This window comes from Hypomesus nipponensis, chromosome 11 (genome assembly GCF_054491055.1).
Source record: "Hypomesus nipponensis isolate SF chromosome 11, ASM5449105v1, whole genome shotgun sequence".
Classification (NCBI taxonomy): Eukaryota; Metazoa; Chordata; class Actinopteri; order Osmeriformes; family Osmeridae; genus Hypomesus; species Hypomesus nipponensis.
In genome coordinates this window covers 17,174,104-17,195,827 of record NC_140371.1, presented here as the reverse complement: position 1 = coordinate 17,195,827, position 21,724 = coordinate 17,174,104, and the positions used below count along the sequence as shown (strand labels likewise).

Sequence of the window (21,724 nt, the reverse complement as noted above, 5' to 3'; positions counted from 1 at the left end):
CATAATCCAAGTCTCCAGCTTCTCTCTTAACTGATCATGTTTCCCAGTAGAAGATCCTAGGTCCCTGGCCAGACCAGACCGAACCAACAGCTGACTGATCATGCAGCACACAGGACCCACATCCACACAGGAAATATGCTAAGGTCTAGGAGAGAGGGCTGCAGGGGAGGAGGAAACAGTCACATGCCCAGGGGTCAGGGGTCATTGTTGAGGTGGGGGTGTGGAGGTTGACAGCTTAGTATAGAAGTAAGTTCACATAAGAAGCTAGTCGGGTATAAGTAAGTAAGCGATTCATGACAAGTTCTGTGTTTCTACTGGTATATTCTACCACAGCTCAGAATCAAAGAAGGAATTGTCATGACATTTTCCCTCATCTCATTTGGAGCTCAAAATACGGCTGACACAGTGGAAAAGAAACAAAGTGCATATTACGTTTCACAAGTAAATATGTGTGTGTGTGTGTGTGTGTGTGCGCGGGCTTATGTGTGAGTGTGGGTGACTGCGTGTGTGTGTGTGTGTGTGTGTGTGTGTTATAATGGACAGTTTGAGGTTGGTTTGACCTCCATGTCAACAGACCCTGCTGAGTGTAATGAGTTTACCATTCTGTCCGCCTGCAGCAGCCATGATTACATTGGCATCCTCACACTCCCTATTTATAATGGAGGAAGAAGCCATCTTGGATAGAGGGAGACAGAACGTGGGAGGGGGGGAGGAGAGGTGACACCAAAAAAAAAAGATCCTTCGATGGCGGTCATCACAGTCGGTTGTCTAGCTTCACCTATCAATCTATTATGGAGCGCGGTAATACTCTTGCTCTGCTGGACAACCGTTGCATTTAAAACTGTTGTCCACCATAATAGCCTTCTCACTGTAGAAAATAGAAGCAATCTGATAACGGTCATTAAGTTCTGTTGTTGTGGAACGACAAGGACAATCTACAAAAAAAGTGTTTTTAAAATGAGAACAGACTTTACCAGTGGAGAAAGCTTTTCATCCATAACACACAAATCAACGATTGATTATGGGAGGCGAAAATGAGACAAAAAAAAAAAAAGTATTAACAAAAATTGGTAAATGCTTGAGGCTGTTTATAGCCTCCTATCCCTTGGAAACCATTGGTAGGAAGAACGTAAGGGGGGCCTATACCAGCCAATCACTGGCCTTCACATCAGGAGGGCCAGAGAGAAGTTCCCCACGCGGCTGCTGCTCAGTCATCCAGAAGCTGATCGATGAGATCAGATGCAGATCAGAGCCGTTATGCTAATGCATATTCTGAAAGAGCCAGGCAGAGCAGGAGCAGATATATACACTGCATCTCAGAGTCGTGTCGGAGATTCACTTGTCTCAATCAGACTGAGATGGAGAACGGAAAAGGGGAGTGAGAGAAAGGGAAAGAAAAAGAGAGACTTGGGTCGGGAGAAAGAGACCTCAGGGAGCTTGACGAGAGCCCAGGCTGAGATTGGGACCAACAAATCCTGTCTGTTTCATTTCAGGGAGAAAGAAGATCCCCCAACAAAAAAATAACGACAATCAAAACTCTTCCAATCAGCTTTTGACTGTCATGTGGTACACTATTGCACAATGCAATAATCTTATAAAGAAGCTTAACTACTTCTAGCCCCTGTCTCATGTTTGCCAACCAGATCCTGGGAACGAGGAGCTATGTTGCTGGGGGAAAAGGCCTTTCTTGTCTGGTTCAGAGCCATTTACGGCCATCTCACACAAACAATCGCACTCACCAAAGCAACGTCAAGCCTTGCAAGACTTGGTGACGTGTCCCTGACAGAGCATTCCTGGGGGCAAAGCAACATTCTTTTGGTATGTAGGTATGTGGAACCTCAACACACCTCAACTCAAGGGCCGTCATGGCGGTGTGTCTGTGAGAGAGAGACAGAGGGGAGAGAAAGAGAAGATAGAGAGAGTGTGTCTAAAGCATCTCTCCTGAGGTGATGGATCTAAGAGGACTAGGACAATGGAACTCTAAATGTCACAGTTAGGCTGGCCGATACCTATTGGCGTCAGGAGGAGGAACAAGAAGAGGGTCAGAATGTCTGTTCATGAAATATTGAATCTTGTATTGTGCTTTTGTCAGGCAGCTTTGATGTGTTCGATTTAAAGCTTCAGGTGGGCTGCTCTCTGTGTCCTAGAACTGGATATAAAGATGGCCACAACACATACACACAGATACTCCAGTACTCTGAAGAAGGGATTATAGCATCACAGCTAGTGAAAGGGCTGTAAAGCCACCAGCCAGTTGTAAATTCATTCCTCGTTTTGATCCTTTCCATCATCAATCAAAGAATCAAGTGAGTCACAGAAAACAGCACTGTCAGCTACTTCACTTCCTAGAAGAATAATATGATAGGAACAGAGGGTTTGTTATTGCAAAATTTCACAGGAGTTTTAAAGAAGTTTGCCTAAGATCCTTGGTCTTTGGACTGTTTGAATGTGGTGTCATCAGATCTCTGTTATCAGCTAACTAACTTGACATTTGCTGGCTTGTCATGTCAGCCTGTCTAAAGGCAGATTGACATGACATGGCTGATAGGCTTGACACTGTCCACATTCTCTCACCCAGGCACACTCGTGATCACAAAGGGAAACTGTGGTACATTTGTTTCAGTAACATCCCTTTATGTGGTTCTTATCTGCCATTTGCAAATTGTGTGGTGTGGTATACCACCTTTATCTGTTTTTATTCATCCCTGCTCCTCTCCCCTCCCTGGCTTGGTCACTCATGCTGACAACAGGATTCGGAACAGCTTCTTACAGGGCTTCGCTATGCTTCAGACTAGCGTTGTATTCTTTGGCACCAGGAAAACATGTATGTAATAGGCATGAGCTTCCTGACCTCTGACGGAACATGTTTATTGTCCTGTTTGACTGTGTGTGTGTGTGGTGGGGGGGTGGGGGTGCTGTAATGAGACAGACACTACCCACTCTGAAGCACACACTACTGCTCTTTCTGGGTCTCCCTGTCCCCCCCCCCCCCCCTCCCGTAGGGGATATTAAACACCAGAGCCTGGTGTTTAATATCATTGTGAGTATAGCCAGAAAGCCAAGGTTTTTTAATGATCTTTCCACTTTCCCCAGGTCTTAATGAGGAACAGGTTGGTTGGAGTCGGCATCTCAGGTGTGTTGGATAAACAACATTCCACAGTTAGATATAGTAGGAGTGATAAGGTAAGTGTGTTATGGTACGTGGCATGCTAGTCCATTCTACCAGTGGCTTGGCTTCCCAAGTGCCTGGCTGACAGGGAACATAGGGCCTGTGACAGGGACTGTGCCTGTCCCTGTGCTAGTGTGGCGAGGAGTAATAGTGTTGATTTCCAATAGAATATTACACAATGGAGTGTCTTTGTGTCTAACGACAGAGCTGCTGTCTCCAATTCTCCCTCTACCCTAGCCGGGAGCTAGTCATGCATATGTATGAAACCAGAAGCGGGTGATCCTTGCCTTCCAGCCTCTTTGTCCCCAGACAGCTCCATACACCAAGCTCCATACACCAAGCCCCGGTCTCAGGCCCTCAGTCCCCAAACCTCAGCCCAACAGCCTCCCTTTCAGTCTCCAGATACACTTCAAACACACCGCACACACCAGGTGACACTGACAGTGTATTTGCTGAGAAAGTACATTTGTCTTCTTATATGTAGTACTATGTGCTTTACCAGCATCATCCTAAAGAGAGGAGGGTGTTTAGTTTACTACGGCAGTACTACAAGGTTGGACCAATCACAGTTGGCCACATACTTCCTACAGTCAGTTACCAAATGTGTGTGTGTAAGTGTGTGTGTTAGTGAGAGAGAGAGAGAGAGAGAGAGAGAGAGAGAGAGAGAGAGAGAGAGAGAGAGAGAGACAAAGACAGAGAGGAGGAAGAGAGAGACAGAACGAAAAAGAATAAAGAAAAGAGTGAAGCAGAGAGAAAAGCTATTCTAAGCAACTCTCGTTTCCATCTCCTTTGACTCTCAGCCTGTTTAGAGCTTGTTTATGGGAACTCAATAAAGACCCATGTAAATCTCATAGGACGCAAAGGTCAGTGGACAATAGTGTCATCACAACTGTCATCAACTACAATGTTCCGCTTGTAAACTCCATACTCAGGTACGAACAATCTAACCTACTCACGCTTTCACAGCAACAAATACAACAAAGAAAGTTATCATCTAGGTTGTGGAATTCCACATGGGGCTCATATCCCAACACACTGTTTCTTGTTCTGCTCGAATGAACAAACAAGCAAGAATGGAATTGTGCCACATCAAAGGAATATGCCAGAGGAGAGGAGGAGAGCGGAGAAGAGATGAGAGGTTGTTCGAAGATAGTGACGGTGAGAGAAAAAAGAAATAGATAGAAAGTAACGTCTCCTGACAACTCTAGAATCCCAACCACATGCTCACCAGCCTGAGGGAGGCAACACTGCTGGGACACTCAAAGAACCAGAACAAGACTGCTACTTTTAGAGTTAATCAGTCCTGAGGGCTCAATCCCTCACTCGGTGCCCCACATGTCCAGGCACATTCCACACAGATCCATCCTCTGGCCTTTAACGGACATTACTGAGGTAAGACTGAATTTGTTTTCAGGCCTGCTGAGCAGCATCTGAGTGTCACCTGATAGCGTTTGCTTTCTGTTGATGGAGGCCACAGCTAAGTGCAGGCAGGAGACTGAAGAGCTCAGACAAGACGGTGGGCTTTCCTCTGACTTCTGCTTATGAGAGGTAGACAACGGTCTTTCCCCCTCTCTCTCTCTCTCTCTCTCTCTCTCTCTCTCTCTCTCTCTCTCTCTCACATTTACATGTATTTATTTAGCAGACACTTTTATCCAAAGCGACTTCCAAGAGAGAGCTTTACAAAGTGCATAGGTCACTGATAATAACAACAAGATAGCCCCAAAGCATTGCGGGTAGCCAAAACAAGAAGCACACATTGTGAACAACCAAAAAATAAGTGCCAAAGGGAAGAACCATAAGAGCATGTAGTTAAGCAAGTTACAATTAAACAACACAAATCTCTAAGTGCAAGTGTACCTGTAGAAAAAGCAAGCAACAATAAAAATTAAAATAAGATTAACTAAAATAGAATATTTTGCAGCGAATTCAACGAATTCAACGAATTAAACCAGTTACCACTAACCAACTAGAGCAACAAGTCTCTAAGCAAGAGTCATGTGATCCTTGAGGAAACTAACATTGGGTTCAGCAAACCATTCCTAAGTACCGTTGTACTCCCGGAACAAGTGCATCTTGAGCCTTCTCTTGAAGGTGGAGAGACAGTCTGTGTCTCTAATGGAGGTGGGGAGTTGATTCCACCACTGGGGGGCCAGGCAGGAGAAGAGCTTGTGTCAGGACCGGGCGGTCTTGACGGTGGGACCACGGTGGGACCTCTTACACACTCTCTTGATCTTCCAAACACACTCACAAAGGATACAACCACCCCCTTTGGATGGCACCCAGTCATTAACCTGAAAACATTTTATTACCTCAATAATGAATTCGCACTCACAAAAGGATGAGTTTGTTTGGACTCAAATGAGGTTGGATTTAGAAAGGGAGGCGAGCACAGCGGGACCCTATTACAGCTATCAGCTGGGCCGCGGAGCTGACCACCCTGCCCAAGCACAGAAATCTGCCTGCCAATAATTGTGTTGCAGAGCGATCACATCAGGCTTGTTATGGCCAGAGGGAAAAGCTGACACTCAGGCCATCTTCCTGGTCAGTTCTCTCACAGCAGCACTTATACACATATCACACAGACGGACAGACAGACAGACAGACAGACAGACAGACAGACAGACAGACAGACAGACAGACAGACAGACAGACAGACAGACAGACAGACAGACAGACAGACAGACATCATAGAGACGGCTAGACTTGAAGGCAAATGTGAAAGTTCTCGCAAACTCGTGGCAACATTGTCTCTGTGTTATACTCCCACTGTCCACAAACTTATGAAAGTGCACAACCCATACTCTTTTATGGATCTGGATTCGTCCCAAATCATTTAAAGACAACCTTTTATTTACACTCCAACTAATGGACAACTGTACAACCCAATTATTTACAGAGTCACTTCCTGTAATTTGACATACTGTCAGAGAAAAGGTTTATGTTTCTCAGATAAATGTGACACAGGAAAAGTGGACCTTTGTGGACACAACCTGCAAAGTACAGGGATGAGGGATGAAGTGAATATTGCACATCGATGTGATAGATTGAAAAGTGGTGCTACTGTGGAGGTACTCCTCTCAGTGCTGTACTGTCTGTCCTGTTCTTCCCTCAGTCACAGTCTCTGCCTCTCTACTTTTCTGTTTAACCACCCGAGTTTGCATATCTCTGACCCACACTCTCTTCATCTCTTCTCACTGATACACACACACACACTCCTCTCTCTGGCTCTCCCAAAGACAGAAGCCATAACATCTGCCTGGTCCACATTACGTAACAGACAACCAAGGCCGGCCAAAATGTGTACGAATCTGGCAGACAGGGCCCAGCATGTCGTTGGACTGTTTCACTCAGCAGGACATGTGATGGTGATGTGACATCGGGGGTGGGCTGGAGCCATAGATTACTATTGTTTATCTAGGACTCTGGGGTCGAAGCTACTGCCTGGCCCTGGGCCTTGGATGAGGGTCACCAGTAGTCAATTCCTGGTGTTAACACAACTACAGGAAGTCATGGTTGTGACTGTGGAGGCAGCAAGACAAACAGAGACCAACCAAAAGGTAACTGGACTGCACTCTTCTGTCATCTACCCATTTTTAGGTTACCACCAAGGTGACTATAAAAGACAGACTATCCAACACAAATCTTAAGTCAGTTGTATATCGCAGCCTCATGAAGATAACTAAGGAATATTGCCTCTACATCAGGTAATAAAATGTCTAACCTTGTCATAAAGTTGATATCGCCTGCCTGTCACTGTGTTGTGGTACTAAACCCGTGTCCCTGCCTCGCATTACCTTGGTTTTCCCCCAGAGGGAACATGAGCGGCACAGTTCTCATTCCTCCAGAGGTAAGCCATCATGTCAGCTTGGTGTGAAATCTCTGCAGCGGTATCAGCTGTGTGGGCTCAGAGAGAGAAGGGGAGACAGATACACACACACACACACACGCACACACACTCACAGGGGGTGTGTGAAGGCAGAGATTTAGCCTTGTGCCTATTCCAGGTCTGCCCACACCAGGAGAATGGATAACCAACCAGCCTTTGTTAACTGTCTTTAATACAGATTATAGCCTCATCAAATCAGTGTCTCCCCAGGTCCTTATCTCTTTGCTCCAACATCCCCTATCGGCCCAATGACAGGCAGGGGCCACATGCTGTTGTTACAGCCTGAAAACTGTCAAGAGGAACGCAAACAGAGACAGACAAAAAACCTGGACAGAACTACACTATAGGCTTGTAGGTTTCCAACAACATGTATGTACTTGACCTTGATACTCGTTTTTTAAGGAGCACAGATGAAAGTCCTGTTATGAATTCAAGCCCTCCTCTGTCATATGCGCCCATATAGTTGAATGAACGATGCATGGCATTTGTCAAATCAGAAACGATACATCTGGCCACAGAGGTAGGAATATAAACGCCACTCACAGTATATGGGGTTCTGACTACTTCCTTCCTATTCTAAACGGCTTGTAAAAATGAAGACGTCGAGAGCAGACAGCATGCAGCCACTGTCTTCATACACAAGTTGAACTAACGTCGAAATATATGCCAAGACCAATACCCATGATGTGATTCAAAAATAAACATGTGTGTGCTTCGGATGTTAAAGAGATTTGCCTTCATGTTGGCACTACAATGAGGTTGAACTGTACCGAACCGGGTACCGCTATACCAGCTCAGCACAGGCAGTCGCGTGCCTCCGAATGGATTGGTTGCATTTCAAATCAAATTTCTACTAAATCATCATTTAGCTATACATCAAAATGTTGTCAACGACCATCATTATTTTTCCATCTGCTCCCTTGTTGAAAGGGAATTTCTACGCCAATGGCTCGCTTTGTCTTGGACATTCCACAGTATTCTCGTTCACCAGCCTCAATAAATTCTCTGTTACAGCAAACAGTCGAGGAGAGCCTTACCTTTCGATTTAATGTTGTTCCCGAATAGAAATAATACGCTATGCCAAGCACCCAGAGGACCGCGAAGCACAGTAATATCCTTGATTTCCTTCGCATTGCTGTCTGTTGGTTGTGGATTTATCAACTGATTTCTATAGCTTTGATTAAAGCGTACTAGATCCAAGTTGAGCGTCTTGCCGAGCTGCAAACAGAGGCTTCGGCAGTCGGGCAGAAAGAGCAGGAAACAGCCAACATCACCGGGTTAGAGGGGAAAGGGTAGCCGTCTGTAATCCAATCACACTCTGCAAAGGCACCGACGGAGGAGGGTAGTGTGGTGGGGGTTGGGACTGAGGGCTCTCCTGCCCACCGCTGACAGAAGAAACATTGTTGCGATTTTGAAGCGATTTATTGTTGATGTAGTTATTTGGAGCTCGTGCTACATTGGTGCAATTAAAGTAAAATAATATATTGTTAAATGTATCGACGCTAGGGGGCAAAGTGACGACAGTTGAACTAAATGCTAGCCCAGAACAAAGTAAATATTATTTTTCAGTCTCATATGGATTAGGTCTGGAAAAAATTGCACTGTTAATAATAAATGCAAATGTAGTCTGATAAACGAAAGCAATACATTTTATAGCCTATTTATGGCCTATATATCCTATCCTGGATGGTGTCGTTAATCTGTGATCTGACATGACATGACTGGGTAGATCTAAGCTGTAGGTAAATCCACGTTCCCTCCTAGACTGAGCTCTGCCAACAATTTAAATTTGTACCCGGGGATGTGACGGAATTTTGATTCCATTCCATTCTAATGTAACCTACCAGAAGACACTATGGATCTAGCGTGCTGTACAGTAAAATATTCCAAAACCTATTTGATGTAATTAGAGCATAATGAAGGTATTGGGTAGTATCTCTCTAAACTAAGTGACCTGACTCCTGACAGACAGCAATGGCCAAGTGTATGTTAATGCTGGATCAGTATGCAAGGGGAATGACTCACATATGGATATACTCTTCACATTGTGTTTCTGAAGAAGTTGTGAATCACATGTGATTAATGACTATGATATGTCCCTTTCATCCCGAGGACAATATTATTTAAATTATCACAAATACTGACTGTTGTCAAACTGTGGTCAAAGGTTTTTCCATACACCATTTTACAGTTAAAAAATTTAATCAAATACCCATCACGACGTTCACAACTAGACTACATAAAAAATACCATCCCTTAACGGTTCTTACCCCTCCAATGTGAGTAACACAGTAATGCAGTCCCAAGGGAAATGTATTTCTGTCTCCTATTTTCCCAACATCAGAGGATCTTAAATAACCTCTCTATGTTCTGTGGAGACACAGCACAGTCATGAGGATCCAACTCCATTTCCTGTGTTCTATTGTTGATAAAAATAATGGGAGGTTTGCTGTGGTCTCTGATTGATCTCACACTATTTAGCTTAGCCTCCAAACAGCTTTAATGAATCCATTAGCCACAGTCCTCAAACACAGCAACAGAATCATAGCACCAAACTGGATGTAGCTAAGCCCACATCAAAACAGATTTAATTAATACCAACACTTGTGCTAGGAAATGCTCCTTATTTGCCTTCTACCTTTGACCACACTTCATGACTATAGTCATCATTAGAGATAGTAGATTTGAGTTAATCTCGAAAAAGTCCAAGCAAGGTCAGTTCCCTGCCTTTGTGGTCATTGAAGTGATGACAATGAAACAGAGAAATCACATAAAAGGACGACAGAAAGGAAGACAGGTAAAATACAGGAGGCAGATTAGGGCGGATGGAGGAGGGCTGTTGAGAGCTATGGTTAGAAGGTGGGTTGCGTGGGATATTAAAGGCGTAAGTACCCTGAGGTTTGTGAGGGTGTGGTAGGGCAAGGCAGGGGTGGGGGGTGGTAGAGCTGTAATTACCCCTGACAGGAGGCTGAAAGGTATCTCCTCTGACAGAACACGCAGGCTCCCCTGGCAGTATAAGAAGGCTTAGCCAGTTGGTCAGGAGGACCAGGTAGTGTCAAGGACTGCTGGAGGGCAGAATATCTTTCAGGAAAACTCACCAGCTCTTTGAGATGCACCAGACTTACATTAGATTTACATTTATTCATTTAGCAGACACTCTTATCCAGAGCAACTTACAGCAAGTACAGGGACATTCCCCCGAGGCAAGTAGGGTGAAGTGCCTTGCCCAAGAACACAACAACATTCGCCTGCCCGGAATCAAACCGGCAACCTTTGGATTAATAGCTTGATTCCCTAACCGCTCAGCCATCTGATTCCCTATAGACTTCAGTCAAACCCAATCAGGAGGGGTCCTGTCCAGAATAGGTGTCCTCTGGACAACAGAGGATTGGTGCAGCAGGACTACATCAAGGGGTGGAGCAGCTCATGCTGGGAGGGTTGAACTACTGTGTGATAGTTTCATGAACCGGCTCTCCTACCTCTAACTAGAGCAGCAGCTTTTTTTCAGAGTTGGAAGGTTACAGTATATGCTATAAAAACGGACTGACAGTGGTGTTGTATTTTGAAGAGACAAAAACAGAACCGCCTTAATGTGAGCCTGTGAGTCTGAAAGTAATCCAGTCTGGTCTGCTCTCATTATAAGAAAGACATGGATGTGTTTTGGACGGGAGTTAAAGGTTAACAGTGATTGTAAACACAGGCTTTAGTTGTGATGGAATGATGGATTCTTTTGAAAACAGTTCTTTTATGTGAAGGCATGTGAACTGAATATTAAGTGAGTGAACGACATTGAGAAAAGGTTTCCATTATACTGTGTAGGTTTTCAACAGTTTCCTGACCTTTCACATGTGGCATGTTCATAAACTGAAAACACATTATACACATTCAAATAATACAGTCTTTATGCTGTCTGTAAGTGTGTACTACAGTATGTACTACACCAATACACTGTACCTCAGCACACACGCACACACACACACGCACACACACACACACACACACACTGAGCTCATTCATTCCCTGCTCTGAGGATAGCGTGGACTCTTCAGGCAGGCTTGTGTTTGACTGTATTTACACTAGTAGCGTACTGTACAGTGTGGGGAGCTGCTAAATAAATATTTCGTGTCATCCATGTCGGAACCCCTAGACTTTCCCCTTGTCTAGTGCTAATACACTTCTGTCCAAACTTGAGATCCAAAATACCTTAGTATGTGTGTCTCCAAGGCAGCTCGATGGTTATTATAGTCAAAGAGAAATGAGCAAATAACAAACTCAAACATATTTGATCTACCCAACAACTCTTCTTTCATTTCCTTGTCTCTCCCACCTCCATCTTCTTCCCCTCTCTCCCCATTCCTCCTTCATTTCCCAACTCTATTCAGACAAGCCCTCCCCAGCTTACCCACTAATAGTAGAGTATCTCTCCTTTCCTCGATCTCCTGTCTCTCCCTTCTCCCTGCTCTACACTCTTCTAGGGCCTTGCCAGAGAAGACGGGATGTCTAGAAGATTCCCAACTAACCATCCTCCATCTGGTTTATGGGGGAGACATGTGTGGCACATGGAGAGTGTTAACCTTCTCTGTCACATGTGAGGGGTGAGGAGTTGGTCTGCCCTGTTATTTCAATGTTGAGTGCTTAGATTTGATCAGTGAAAACTGACCCTAGAGCGGTACTCAGGGGCAATAAACACACACACACACATTCCCTCTGAGGTGTAAGTCCCAGCTTGACACCCAATGGGCCCTGCAGACGGTAATTGTTTTAATGCCGTGTGTTATGAGGCAGAGGCTGGGTCAAGGGTCTGGGAGGACAGGGTCGGAAACAGAGCCAGCAGAACGGCAGACACCAACACAGAGGTAGAAAGAAGAGAGAGGCTGAAAGAACGAGACACCGTCCAGACCTTGCAGAATCACTGACTGAGAACTGATTGAACCAATAAATCATAGAAATGGCTGAAAGGGAGAGGAAACCCAAGTCAGGTGAGCTGGTACTTCAGATTTCATTTTGTTTAACAGTTGCAGAAAATGGCACTTCACTTCATTACAGACACCACTTCATTACAGACTTAATACAGCTCGATGGAGCTTTATTAAGGTCACTTTACAGCTATATTTAAGATTAAAAGGGTAACACTATGAAATGCCTGCAGTCATTAAACCACCAAGGTGTCATACACACTTCAAAAGGTTCAAATATCTAGTTTGGGAGCATAAAATAAATTACCGGAAGCACATGAGTTCACAGATTTAACTAATAGTCAACCAATTAAATTAAAAGGACATGAGCGTGCTTGGTTATAGTGTACATCTCAAGAAAATTGAAATTCTAACATTATTATGCATGGCCAGCAGTGTCACGTAATGGAGTGGTGATAGCAGGGCATTCGCAATCCAATTATCATAAATAAACACAAACATTTTTCTAATGTCAGTGTTTTCTAGTCATCTCACACCAATTATAAAACATCTGGTCCTGTCTTTTAGTGTTTGGAAATGACTAAATATGCAAACTGGCCATTTTAATAGCTAACGTAAAGCTTTGCTACTGAGACATTCCTGTACATTGTGTGTGGTATGCAGCTCCAGACCACCATATATTTGGTTAACATTCTAACAACTCCGATGTGATGCTCAGATATTTGCTGGAAGCGGAAAGCCTTAGTTCTACAAAGCATTCTGATTCTGCATAAGATCTACATAACATGCAATATATGCAAAAACATACAAACAATCGTTTATTATAAATCAGTTTATAACAAATTATTACTTATATATTTTACACAATATAAAATATTCAGTTCACACAAACTGTGGTTCTAGATTGAAAGCCAGATCTAGGTCAAGGAACTGAGTTAGGTGGTGGGTGGCTACAGCGAGTTCAGACAGTGTGAAGAGAGGACACAGTTCAGGCAGTGTACTTTTCCTCCCCCTGCCTCTGGGTCTTGTGGTAGTGTGTGTAGCTGCTGTAGAGCTCATTGAACACCTCTCGGACGCCCATCTGCAAGGAGGATGACAGGAACTTGACGTCCCTCTCCACGCACATATCCAGGATTCGATACACACCCTCCGTCAGATGGCTCTTTATGTCAGGCCTCAGGGTCACCTGAACAAACACACACAAAAAAGACAGTCATAATATTTTTACTTTTTACCCCACTGAATAGATCTACACGCTAGGAGAGTCTAACCAGTCCAACCATCTCTTTTCGACAGCTTTACCCTTCGGTTTCAAAAGTACCAGCTAATCTGTAACAAGACCCTTACACCTCTATCTAACAGCCTGTTCCAAGACAGTAGAGAGGGTATTACATTGAGCGGAGAAACTTAATCATGTGCAGAGCGTCAGACGGTGTATTTAGACCTTCACTTTCTCTCCTTCTGCCTAGTTAAAGCAGGAATTCTTTATATACGTATTTATATATATTTTGCCACTTACTATTTTTATCGTTCAAAAAGGTGTGATTGGAGAGGTGTTGCATCCAGGTCAGATTTTTATTACTGAATCTTCACCTGCCCCTACACAATGTAGATCTGTGAGAGGGCATGAAAGGGACTACTTTCGGTAATACAACACAGCCCAACCCATCCCGGTCTGTCTAGGAGCCAGAGGAGAACAGAATGTCCTGCCAGGCAACTAGAGAATGGAGAGCCTCAACAGCAGCACCCAGCATCCAGCTCTCCTGAACAGCAGAGAGTTGCCAAATCACACACTGAGGTGATCTCTCACCTTGGCCTTGACCTACCTGTAGTTTGGAGCAAATGGAGGACTAGTTCACTTCTTTAAACTCAGCCATTATTCATCTGTCAAAGGCCCAATGCCAACATCTAATATTGGTCTACTAGAGTAAAAGGTACGAGTCAAATTTTCAGTGAGTTTCAGTCACTTCTGCATTTCTACTAAAAGCTCCTGAGTCATCCATTCAGGGGGCTCTATGGAATAAGCTGACTGGAGCATGGCATCATTTAAAAAGACGTCAGACTGGCAGATTTACAGCTGGAACTGGAAGACCAGGCCTCTCTTGGTAAAACCGGAAATGGAGATCATGAGAGCACCACTGAAGAACAACAGTACCGGAGGGTAAAAACAGCTATCAATATTACTAACTGATGAACTATCGCATTCACTGACTATTCTGGTTTGAATCTAGAACTTTTCTCTTGATGTCCCCTTCTTGTCCATGTCACTCACTAATTTCTGTCTTTGACAGAAGCCACTGTGGCCAAACCAAATCAAACATCTCTGTCAGACCAGGAAGGGTTGGCCCAGCTGAGGGCCTGGGATTACTGAGGAAATGAAAAAGGGACGCTCTTCACTCCCTCTCCTCCAAATCCCACAATCCCAAAAGGCAGCAGGACTTTGCCTCAGCAGCTTGACATGCAGTCCCTCACTGGTTGGGGCTCGGCACAAACAAACACCACGGAATCAAACGATCACCGCACAATCCCTGAATTTCATTTACACATGTGTTTATTGAGGACAGATGCAGGAGAGCTAGGGAGGGAGGATGGATATATAAGGGAATTGTTAGTTTTACCATTAATGGTGAAGATTAGAGAAGATGCACTTAACTAGGGGTGGACACAGATGTTCCTAGGCTGTCAAACTTGCTCCACCCCCCCCCCCCCCCCTCTCATATACAAACACAGCTATGAAGTTCTTACCTTCTGCAGCTCGGTTACATACTGAGCTATAATGAAGGAGGACAGGAGGGTGAAGCCCTCTGCAGTGGTAGCGATGTGAGAGTACATCCTCTCCACCAGCCTGGCACACCGCAACAGCTCCTCCCCATCCCCTCCGCCACCTGGGGAGAAGGAGGAGGAGAGGGGGTGAAGACTGGAGCATAGACTCAGTCATGTGTATGTGTGTGTGTATGTAGGTAGCTAATATTTAAACCATACATGTTTTACCAACTATAGCTTAGCATGGTTGCTTGTGCATGTAGACTTCTATATACTAGCATGGTATGAATGCTCAGTGTCAGTGATTGTCCGTCCCACCTCGGTCTGACTCTCCCTTCTGCCTGCCTTCTTTTATAATGGATGCCACCAGACGATAGAATGCATTAAGGAAGATGGGAGCTGCCTTCAGCATCACCTTGACACACACAGTCAAAGAGGGAGAAGAATGATCACCATACTTGGACATGAAAGAACTGCTCCAGAGGGGTGGGGTAATTTACAACTCTGTTTGCCCTTTGGTTTCTTTATCCATCTCTCTCCATTACATTTAACAGCAAGTTAAAGGTAAAACATCTCCCTCTATGGGATCTTTAGTACATTTGAAGTTTCAAAGGCTGTTGACTGAGCATATTCTGTCATCTGACTGTGAACACAGCTGGTATTGATGTAAGCTCTACTAGATGCTGTGTGTATTACCTGAGGGTGGCACTGAATGATAGCGAACAGTGTCTCATGGATGGCATGGAAGACATCATGGTACACAGGCAGGGGCAGCTGGTTCAGGGGGACAAATTCGATGGCACCCAGTACTATGGTCACATGATGGGGGTTGGAGAGGGACCCCTCTCCCCGACGTAGCAAGGCGGTTAGGGTGGTCAGTACCGGCACGGTGAGGTCAGAGGTCAACGCCACATCTTTTCTGGACTCCTGAACTATGAACTGGAAAGGGGAAGAGAGGATTGCGGAGTGTAGATAGACAGATTTGGCGGAGGAGGGGCAGAGGATAAAAATGAGAGACGAAGAGATGGCATTAAAGAGGAGAGCAAAGGCAGCAGTAAACATTTATAAAACTAAATCATTTCCCCCGCTAGCTGACACCCTCGTCCCCTGGGTCCCACCCATCCAGAGAAAAACTGAGGAGCAGGGAGAGGCAGCAGAGAGACTGGGCTGGGCCAGTCTAATTGCCCTGCTGCGGCTGCTAGGCCCAGTGGGCCTGCCTGGTAGATAGGAAACACATGCATCTATCCAGCGCAGACCTTGCCTCTGCCAAAACCTTGCTGCTGCCTGGAGATTATGTCCTTATACAGGCATGAAAGAGCAAGCGTCAATCAACATATAAACAGCACACAGAAAATAATACTTTATTAGTCTTATGTACATGTGACATGGGCTAACGCCCCCTCCCATATGAACCTTTATGCTACAGAGGAGATTGGAGTAGGTCATGTAACAGGTGAAAGCAATATAGTGATCATTTCAAAATATTGTGTCAGAGGGTGTGTTGAAATCAGTGCCACATTGCATTCTTCAAGAAGGCTCCCCAGGTGCACAGGAAATAGGAAATCCTGGGAGACAGGGTTCCCGACTGTCTGACAGCTTACCACCAGGGTGGAGATGAGCTGCGGGGTTAGGAGCCACAGAGCCTTACAGCAGGCCTCAGGGAGCTGGCAGCCACTCATGAGCCTCGTGAGGATGACTGCCGACAGCACCTCCTGGAACACACACACACACACACAGTCAATCTTCCGTCTACGAATTTGAAGTATCATCTTTTACGCCTTGGCAAACTGTTTTAATAGGACAACTGTGGTAGAAGCAGGGAAAGGAATATGAAAAATATAATATTATAGTTTCAAACATGAAAGTGATAAATGAGTCCATTTACACACTTCCGAGTTGTCATCCATAAAGGATCCGTTCTTACCCTGTGAGCACCTGCACGGATGTGGGCTGTGTCCAGTCCATCTTTGAGCAGCAGCAGGAGCAGATGGAAGCGTTCTGGTGTGCTCCTGGCCAGCAGGTGGTGTAGTAGCTCCTCCACTGGCTCATCCAACTCTGCCACCTCACAGACAGCCAGCCACGAGGCTGAGGCAGCACCGATATCATCAGCAAACAGTAACACGATTGCTCGTAATCATCTGGTACGATAATCCCACAAAATCTATCGAAATGGAAATGGATTTTAAGAGGGCCACGTACCTCCCAGGAGTTTGACGACTTTCTGTAGAACCTGAACAAATAGCTTGTCCAGTTCGGCTGCTTTCCACCTCTCCATCGCACAGTAATACTGCCCCAGGAACTGGAGCGATGACACCAGGAAGTCCATTGGGCGAGGGGCAGGACAAAGCTCTCGGAGGATTTGCTGGCAGAAGCTGCTGTACATGGGCATGTGACTGAGGCTGACCTCTCTATTGCTCTCCTGTGGGCTGGCGGCCAGCTGGCTGCGGACCATTCCAGTCACCACGTCCACAAAGAAGGCCTGGCGCAACAGACTGCCTGTTTGGGCCTGCAGGCTTATTTGGACGACGGGACCCAGCACTGCGTTGATCCTCTCCAGTAGCTGGCCTAACGTCTCATCCAGTGGTTTGCTCTTCCCCATTGCAGAGGTCATTGCCTGGCCCATCGAGGTCAAGCAGGCCAGCAGCAGGTGAGAGGAAAACAGGTCCTTAGTATCAGACTGAGCAGGAACGACTGTTGCTGACCTCACTGCCACCTCACTGTCCAACATAAAGGTGGTGAACTTCTCCAGGTTGAGACGGACGCTGCTCTTCCTGTGGATGATCAGATGGATCAGAGACTGCATGAAGTCTTGCAGGGACCTGAGGAAGGCCAGCCAATCAGAGCTGTCCAGGGTCAGAAACAGACCTTGGTTGCTATGGGAGAACAAAGCAGTCATGGTTGCTTCTAGTAGGCTGCTGCCGTGGATGATCTTCAGAACACAATGGGAGTTCCTTCCTGCCAACAGAGTTCCCATTAGACTGAGCAGCTCTCCCAGCAACTGTACTATGGAAGTAGGGTTGACATCACAGCAAGGCTGCACTTGCTTCACTTTGAGGAGGAGCAACAGGAACAGCTCTGAGAAGTCTTCAGAGGACATACCATCTGGGTTTAGAGTTCGAACAACCTGAAGTATAGTGAGAAGTTCTGCTGTGAGTGTTTCAGACAGAGACACAGAAGCATCGTCCTTACTGGGACACAGTAACTCCTGGGCGACAGCCTCAAGTCTCTTCTGAGGAGAAGAGGATTCATCCATGGCATCTCCTTTCACTTGAGTGACACTTAAACTTTGTGTGTTTCCAGTAACTGCACCAGATACTTCACAGAAAGTCTTCAGTGGTGTACAGACAGATGCGGTGTCAGACGCTCCGAGGACTCTAACGATTCTTTGTGTGAGTGACCTGACGAGGGCGGAACAGAGTGTAGGTGTCTCCACCAATAGGGGGCTCTCTAGCAGCTGTCTGGAGATGAAAGGGATTGAGATGTGCTTCTCTGCTGTGTCGCCTGCTTGCGTGTCAAGCAGAGAGCTGAGAAGAACACAAGCCAAATGACTCACGTCACCCTCAGAGATGTAAGGAGCGAGGAGAGGCAGGTTAGAGGTCACCAAGTAGAGGTTTGCAACAGGGTAGCTGCTGGCATCTACACTGGTGATCTGGCCATCCCAGAGTGGCTTGTTAGACTCTGACAGCTGCTTTTCCTCTTTTCCCACGATGGACTGGGTGGCTTTGCAGAGGATCTCAGAAGTTCTGGACTGGGCCAGGAGCTCATTCGATAACAGGACTTTCTTCAAATGCTGGATAGTAAGCAGTTTCAGTAGGATACGGCTCATAGGGGTGTGATTCTGGTCTGACAGGGAGAACCGGCCACTGTTTGTCACTATCACATCTGAAAGAACACTCAATATGGAGTCTAATGGGCCGGAGAGGTCTGGGTCTGGTTCTGAACCCGAAGATGTGTACTTACTACAGTGAATCTGGAAGAGAATGTTTGCCTCCATCCAGGTGTACCAAAGGAGGAGGCCTGCCTCCTGGGTTTTCTCAACCCACAGCTCCCTTGCTGTGTGCTCTGGGACTTGTTCTAAAATGGCATTCACAACCTGTAGCATCTCCTCCATCACAGACTGGGTCTGTCTGACCGCCAGCATAGGACTGCTGCTGTCTAACGTCTTCACACTGAACAAGACAGAGAACAGCAACCCGCTAAGAGAGAAGAGTTTCAGCGCCATGTCTTCATTTTCTTCCAAGTCTGGGATGATGAAGTTCTGAATGCTCTCCAGGATCAGGCTGCAAACCTCCAAGCTCTGGCTCACAGGAGTGTCCAGCAGACAGGCAGCAAGGGCTTGATGTGTTGCTCTGGATAGGAGAGGCAGCCGGAGGTGGTCGACTGCAGGGCGGCACAGGACATTCAGCAGCTCTTGGAACAGCCGGGGTAGCTGGCGAAGCTTGGTATAGATCTGGAAGACAGCGGAGACAAGGGACTCTCGGGCCTTCCTAACTCGGGAATCAAGGGATTCGGAGTCCACCCAGGCAATGGATAGCAGCTCATCCAAGTCTGGTTCTAGGATAAGGTGGTTGAGATTTAGTGTAGCCTTGAGGCAGCGATACCAGGCTGCAATCCCGGGTTGGGGCTGGTTTAACAACAGCTCAACCACCTTCCTGTAGAAGGTAAACTGGGCTTCTCCATGTTGGATCCTGTCTGAGGCTACATTGTATATGTCCCCAGACTGACACAGGTTGAGTAGACTCTCCAATGCCAGCATGGCCAGACTCCAGTTGTCAGGCTGGAACACCTCACTGACAGTCAGCTGGTCTGAGAGGTCAAAATCTAGTCCTGTGACCAGACGGGTCAGCATGAGGAAGCAGAGCATCTTCTCATTTCCACCTTTGCAATAGGCGTCCAGAGAGAACCTGAAGAGCAGGGGAAGGGAGCTGGATTTGACAATGTAGTGGAGGTCCGGATCACAATAGCCCTCGGCACACAGCTTGGTGAGGATGGAGCTGACCGGTGAGAGAACGCCCTTCCCTGTTGGTCCTTTTTTACCGACCGTCCTAGTACCTTCTTTGGCTGGGGTTAACTCTTCCCGATAGGCTGGAAGATGTTCAGGCGGGAAGAGGGCAGATTGCAAGAGGGCGTCTATCTTGATCCGGATGTCCCTGCTCAGCTGTTGCCGCAATCGGGAGTCATCCTGGGGAGTCCAGGCTCTCGAGGTCAACAAGTGTCGGAGGAGGAGGAGAGGCTGCAGAAGATGGGATGACACATGGGAGAAGACACGGGTGGGATTTCCCTGCTGCTTCTGGACCACCAGGTAGCTGCTTAACACCTGGAGAACGACTTCAAACATCTGAGGAGACAGTTGCTCTGCGATTGGCTGAGGCTGGGGGACTGTGGAATCTGTCACTGGTTGATCCTGGGCCATCGGGGGCTCTGCTGCTGGTTGGTGGAGCCTGGAAGAGGCCAGGAAACAGTGCTTGGCCAGCAGGTCCACCAACAACTCATACTTGGTTGTGAAGGTGGCAGCAAGGACCGTGGAGGATAGAATGCTCTGGCAGCAGTTTAGCACAGTGGACACAGCCACAGGGGAAAGCCCTGTAGACACACCAGAGGTAAACTCCTGGATACGGTCAATAATAACCTGGCAAAAGATGGAAAGATAGGGTTCAGTCAAGAAATATTGAATATGCACTTTTTGTAAAGCTCTCTTTCCTGAAAGTCGCTTTGGATAAAAGTGTCTGCTAAAAAATGAATACATGTAAATAGCAAACTTCAATAGCATTGAAGTTCTAAGAGCAGAGTATATAATCAAGTAAATAATAAAACTGCCACTTACTTGTGCTAATGGCTGACGAATGCTGACAGTTTTCCCTTGGCTAAGGACATGTTGTAGCCTCTTGCTGTGTAGAATGTTGTCCAAGTAAGTCCACAGGCCCTCCACTACTTCCTGTGGCAGTTCTGCCTTCTTGCTATAGTAGCATGTCAGCGCATGACTCGTCCAATCAATAAGCACCTGCAACGATGTTGACACAGAACCATTCTAGACGAACTATTGAGCGTCTTAACAGAATAAGGACAATTCTTTATTTGAGTGTTTGGCAGAAAACAACAGTAACTGACCTGTTCCTTGTTAGGCAATACACATTGATTTGAGATCCATGCAAAGCGGGCAAGCTTCAGTTTGTCTTCCCAGGGAGTACGGGGGTTCTTAAGTTTCGAGTATATACCCGAGTATATGGCAGTCATAGCTGGAGCCTGACCAGCTATAAAGAGGGAGTTGACTTGGTCAATAAGTAGCATAGATAAGTCGGCTAGTCAATTATGCAGGCATTAGGTAGCCTAACTTTTATTCTAATAGGCTGACGAATGATTGAGAGAAATCAGCAAATTAATGTGAGTATATTAATCTTAAATGAAAGATAAGTGATGAACATACTGCACACTTCTAGGTGTATGCTAAAGCTAGGCTAGTTAGAGCTAGCTTAGTTACTATCATGTTGCTATATGATCTAAAAACAGTGCCATGTGCTATAACTAAAGTCTTGACTTATAAAGCGTAGGCTATTGCTTTTATGGCAGTTAATTTAAGTGTTTTTATGCATTTCTTATGCTAAATACTTACAGTTTTCCTGTCTACACGTGTCGATCTGTTGTGCTTGACAGACACTCGTGAACTCTGAACTCCAACCTATCCGCTCCTTGTGCCAGACAAACATAATCGAGTGCTGAATTATAGCTATGTAATTTTTACAAAACGTGTAGACTTCCTATCAAATCAGACAGATCAACTCTGTATGGCTCAATGAGCATTCATACTTGTGCCCTTGTCCCCACTTTCGGTGTCCTGGCTAAAACTTTTTTTTTTGCAGTATCGACTTGGCAACGTTTCTAAAAAAGCATGTATTTAATATTAGTTTCTGACATGCATCTCTTTCTTCCCAATTTAGTGGTTCGTGGTTATAGTTTATGTCAGCAAACATCTCTGTTAAAACTTGGTTGGTG

At 45.8% G+C, this 21,724-nt stretch overlaps 2 protein-coding genes across 3 annotated transcripts in view; both read right to left on the bottom strand.

Annotated features, from left to right (window-relative positions):
* The window catches only part of galnt2 (UDP-N-acetyl-alpha-D-galactosamine:polypeptide N-acetylgalactosaminyltransferase 2), a 32,460-nt gene extending 24,168 nt beyond the window's left edge, over positions 1-8,292 (bottom strand). The window contains 1 exon segment of the mRNA XM_084710259.1: positions 8,093-8,292. Coding sequence (XP_084566385.1) covers positions 8,093-8,188 — 96 coding nt within the window. The 5' untranslated portion in view covers positions 8,189-8,292.
* Positions 8,293-12,776: 4,484 nt separating this feature from the next.
* Positions 12,777-21,414, bottom strand: urb2 (URB2 ribosome biogenesis homolog). 2 transcript variants are annotated; one of them, XM_084710204.1, is made up of 10 exons: positions 21,345-21,414; positions 20,843-20,985; positions 20,559-20,735; positions 16,934-20,363; positions 16,659-16,819; positions 16,336-16,446; positions 15,431-15,673; positions 15,053-15,149; positions 14,717-14,856; positions 12,777-13,157 (listed from the first exon to the last, which is right to left on the bottom strand). In XM_084710204.1, the coding sequence occupies exons 2-10, from the start codon at positions 20,966-20,968 to the stop codon at positions 12,960-12,962; spliced, it is 4,683 nt and encodes a 1,560-aa protein (XP_084566330.1). In that variant the 5' UTR covers positions 20,969-20,985; positions 21,345-21,414; the 3' UTR covers positions 12,777-12,959. The 2 variants fall into 2 exon arrangements, with proteins under 2 accessions (XP_084566330.1, XP_084566331.1); XM_084710205.1 differs by lacking the exons at positions 12,777-13,157; positions 14,717-14,856; positions 15,053-15,149; positions 15,431-15,673; positions 16,336-16,446 and adding an exon at positions 16,460-16,538.
* Positions 21,415-21,724: the final 310 nt, after the last annotated feature.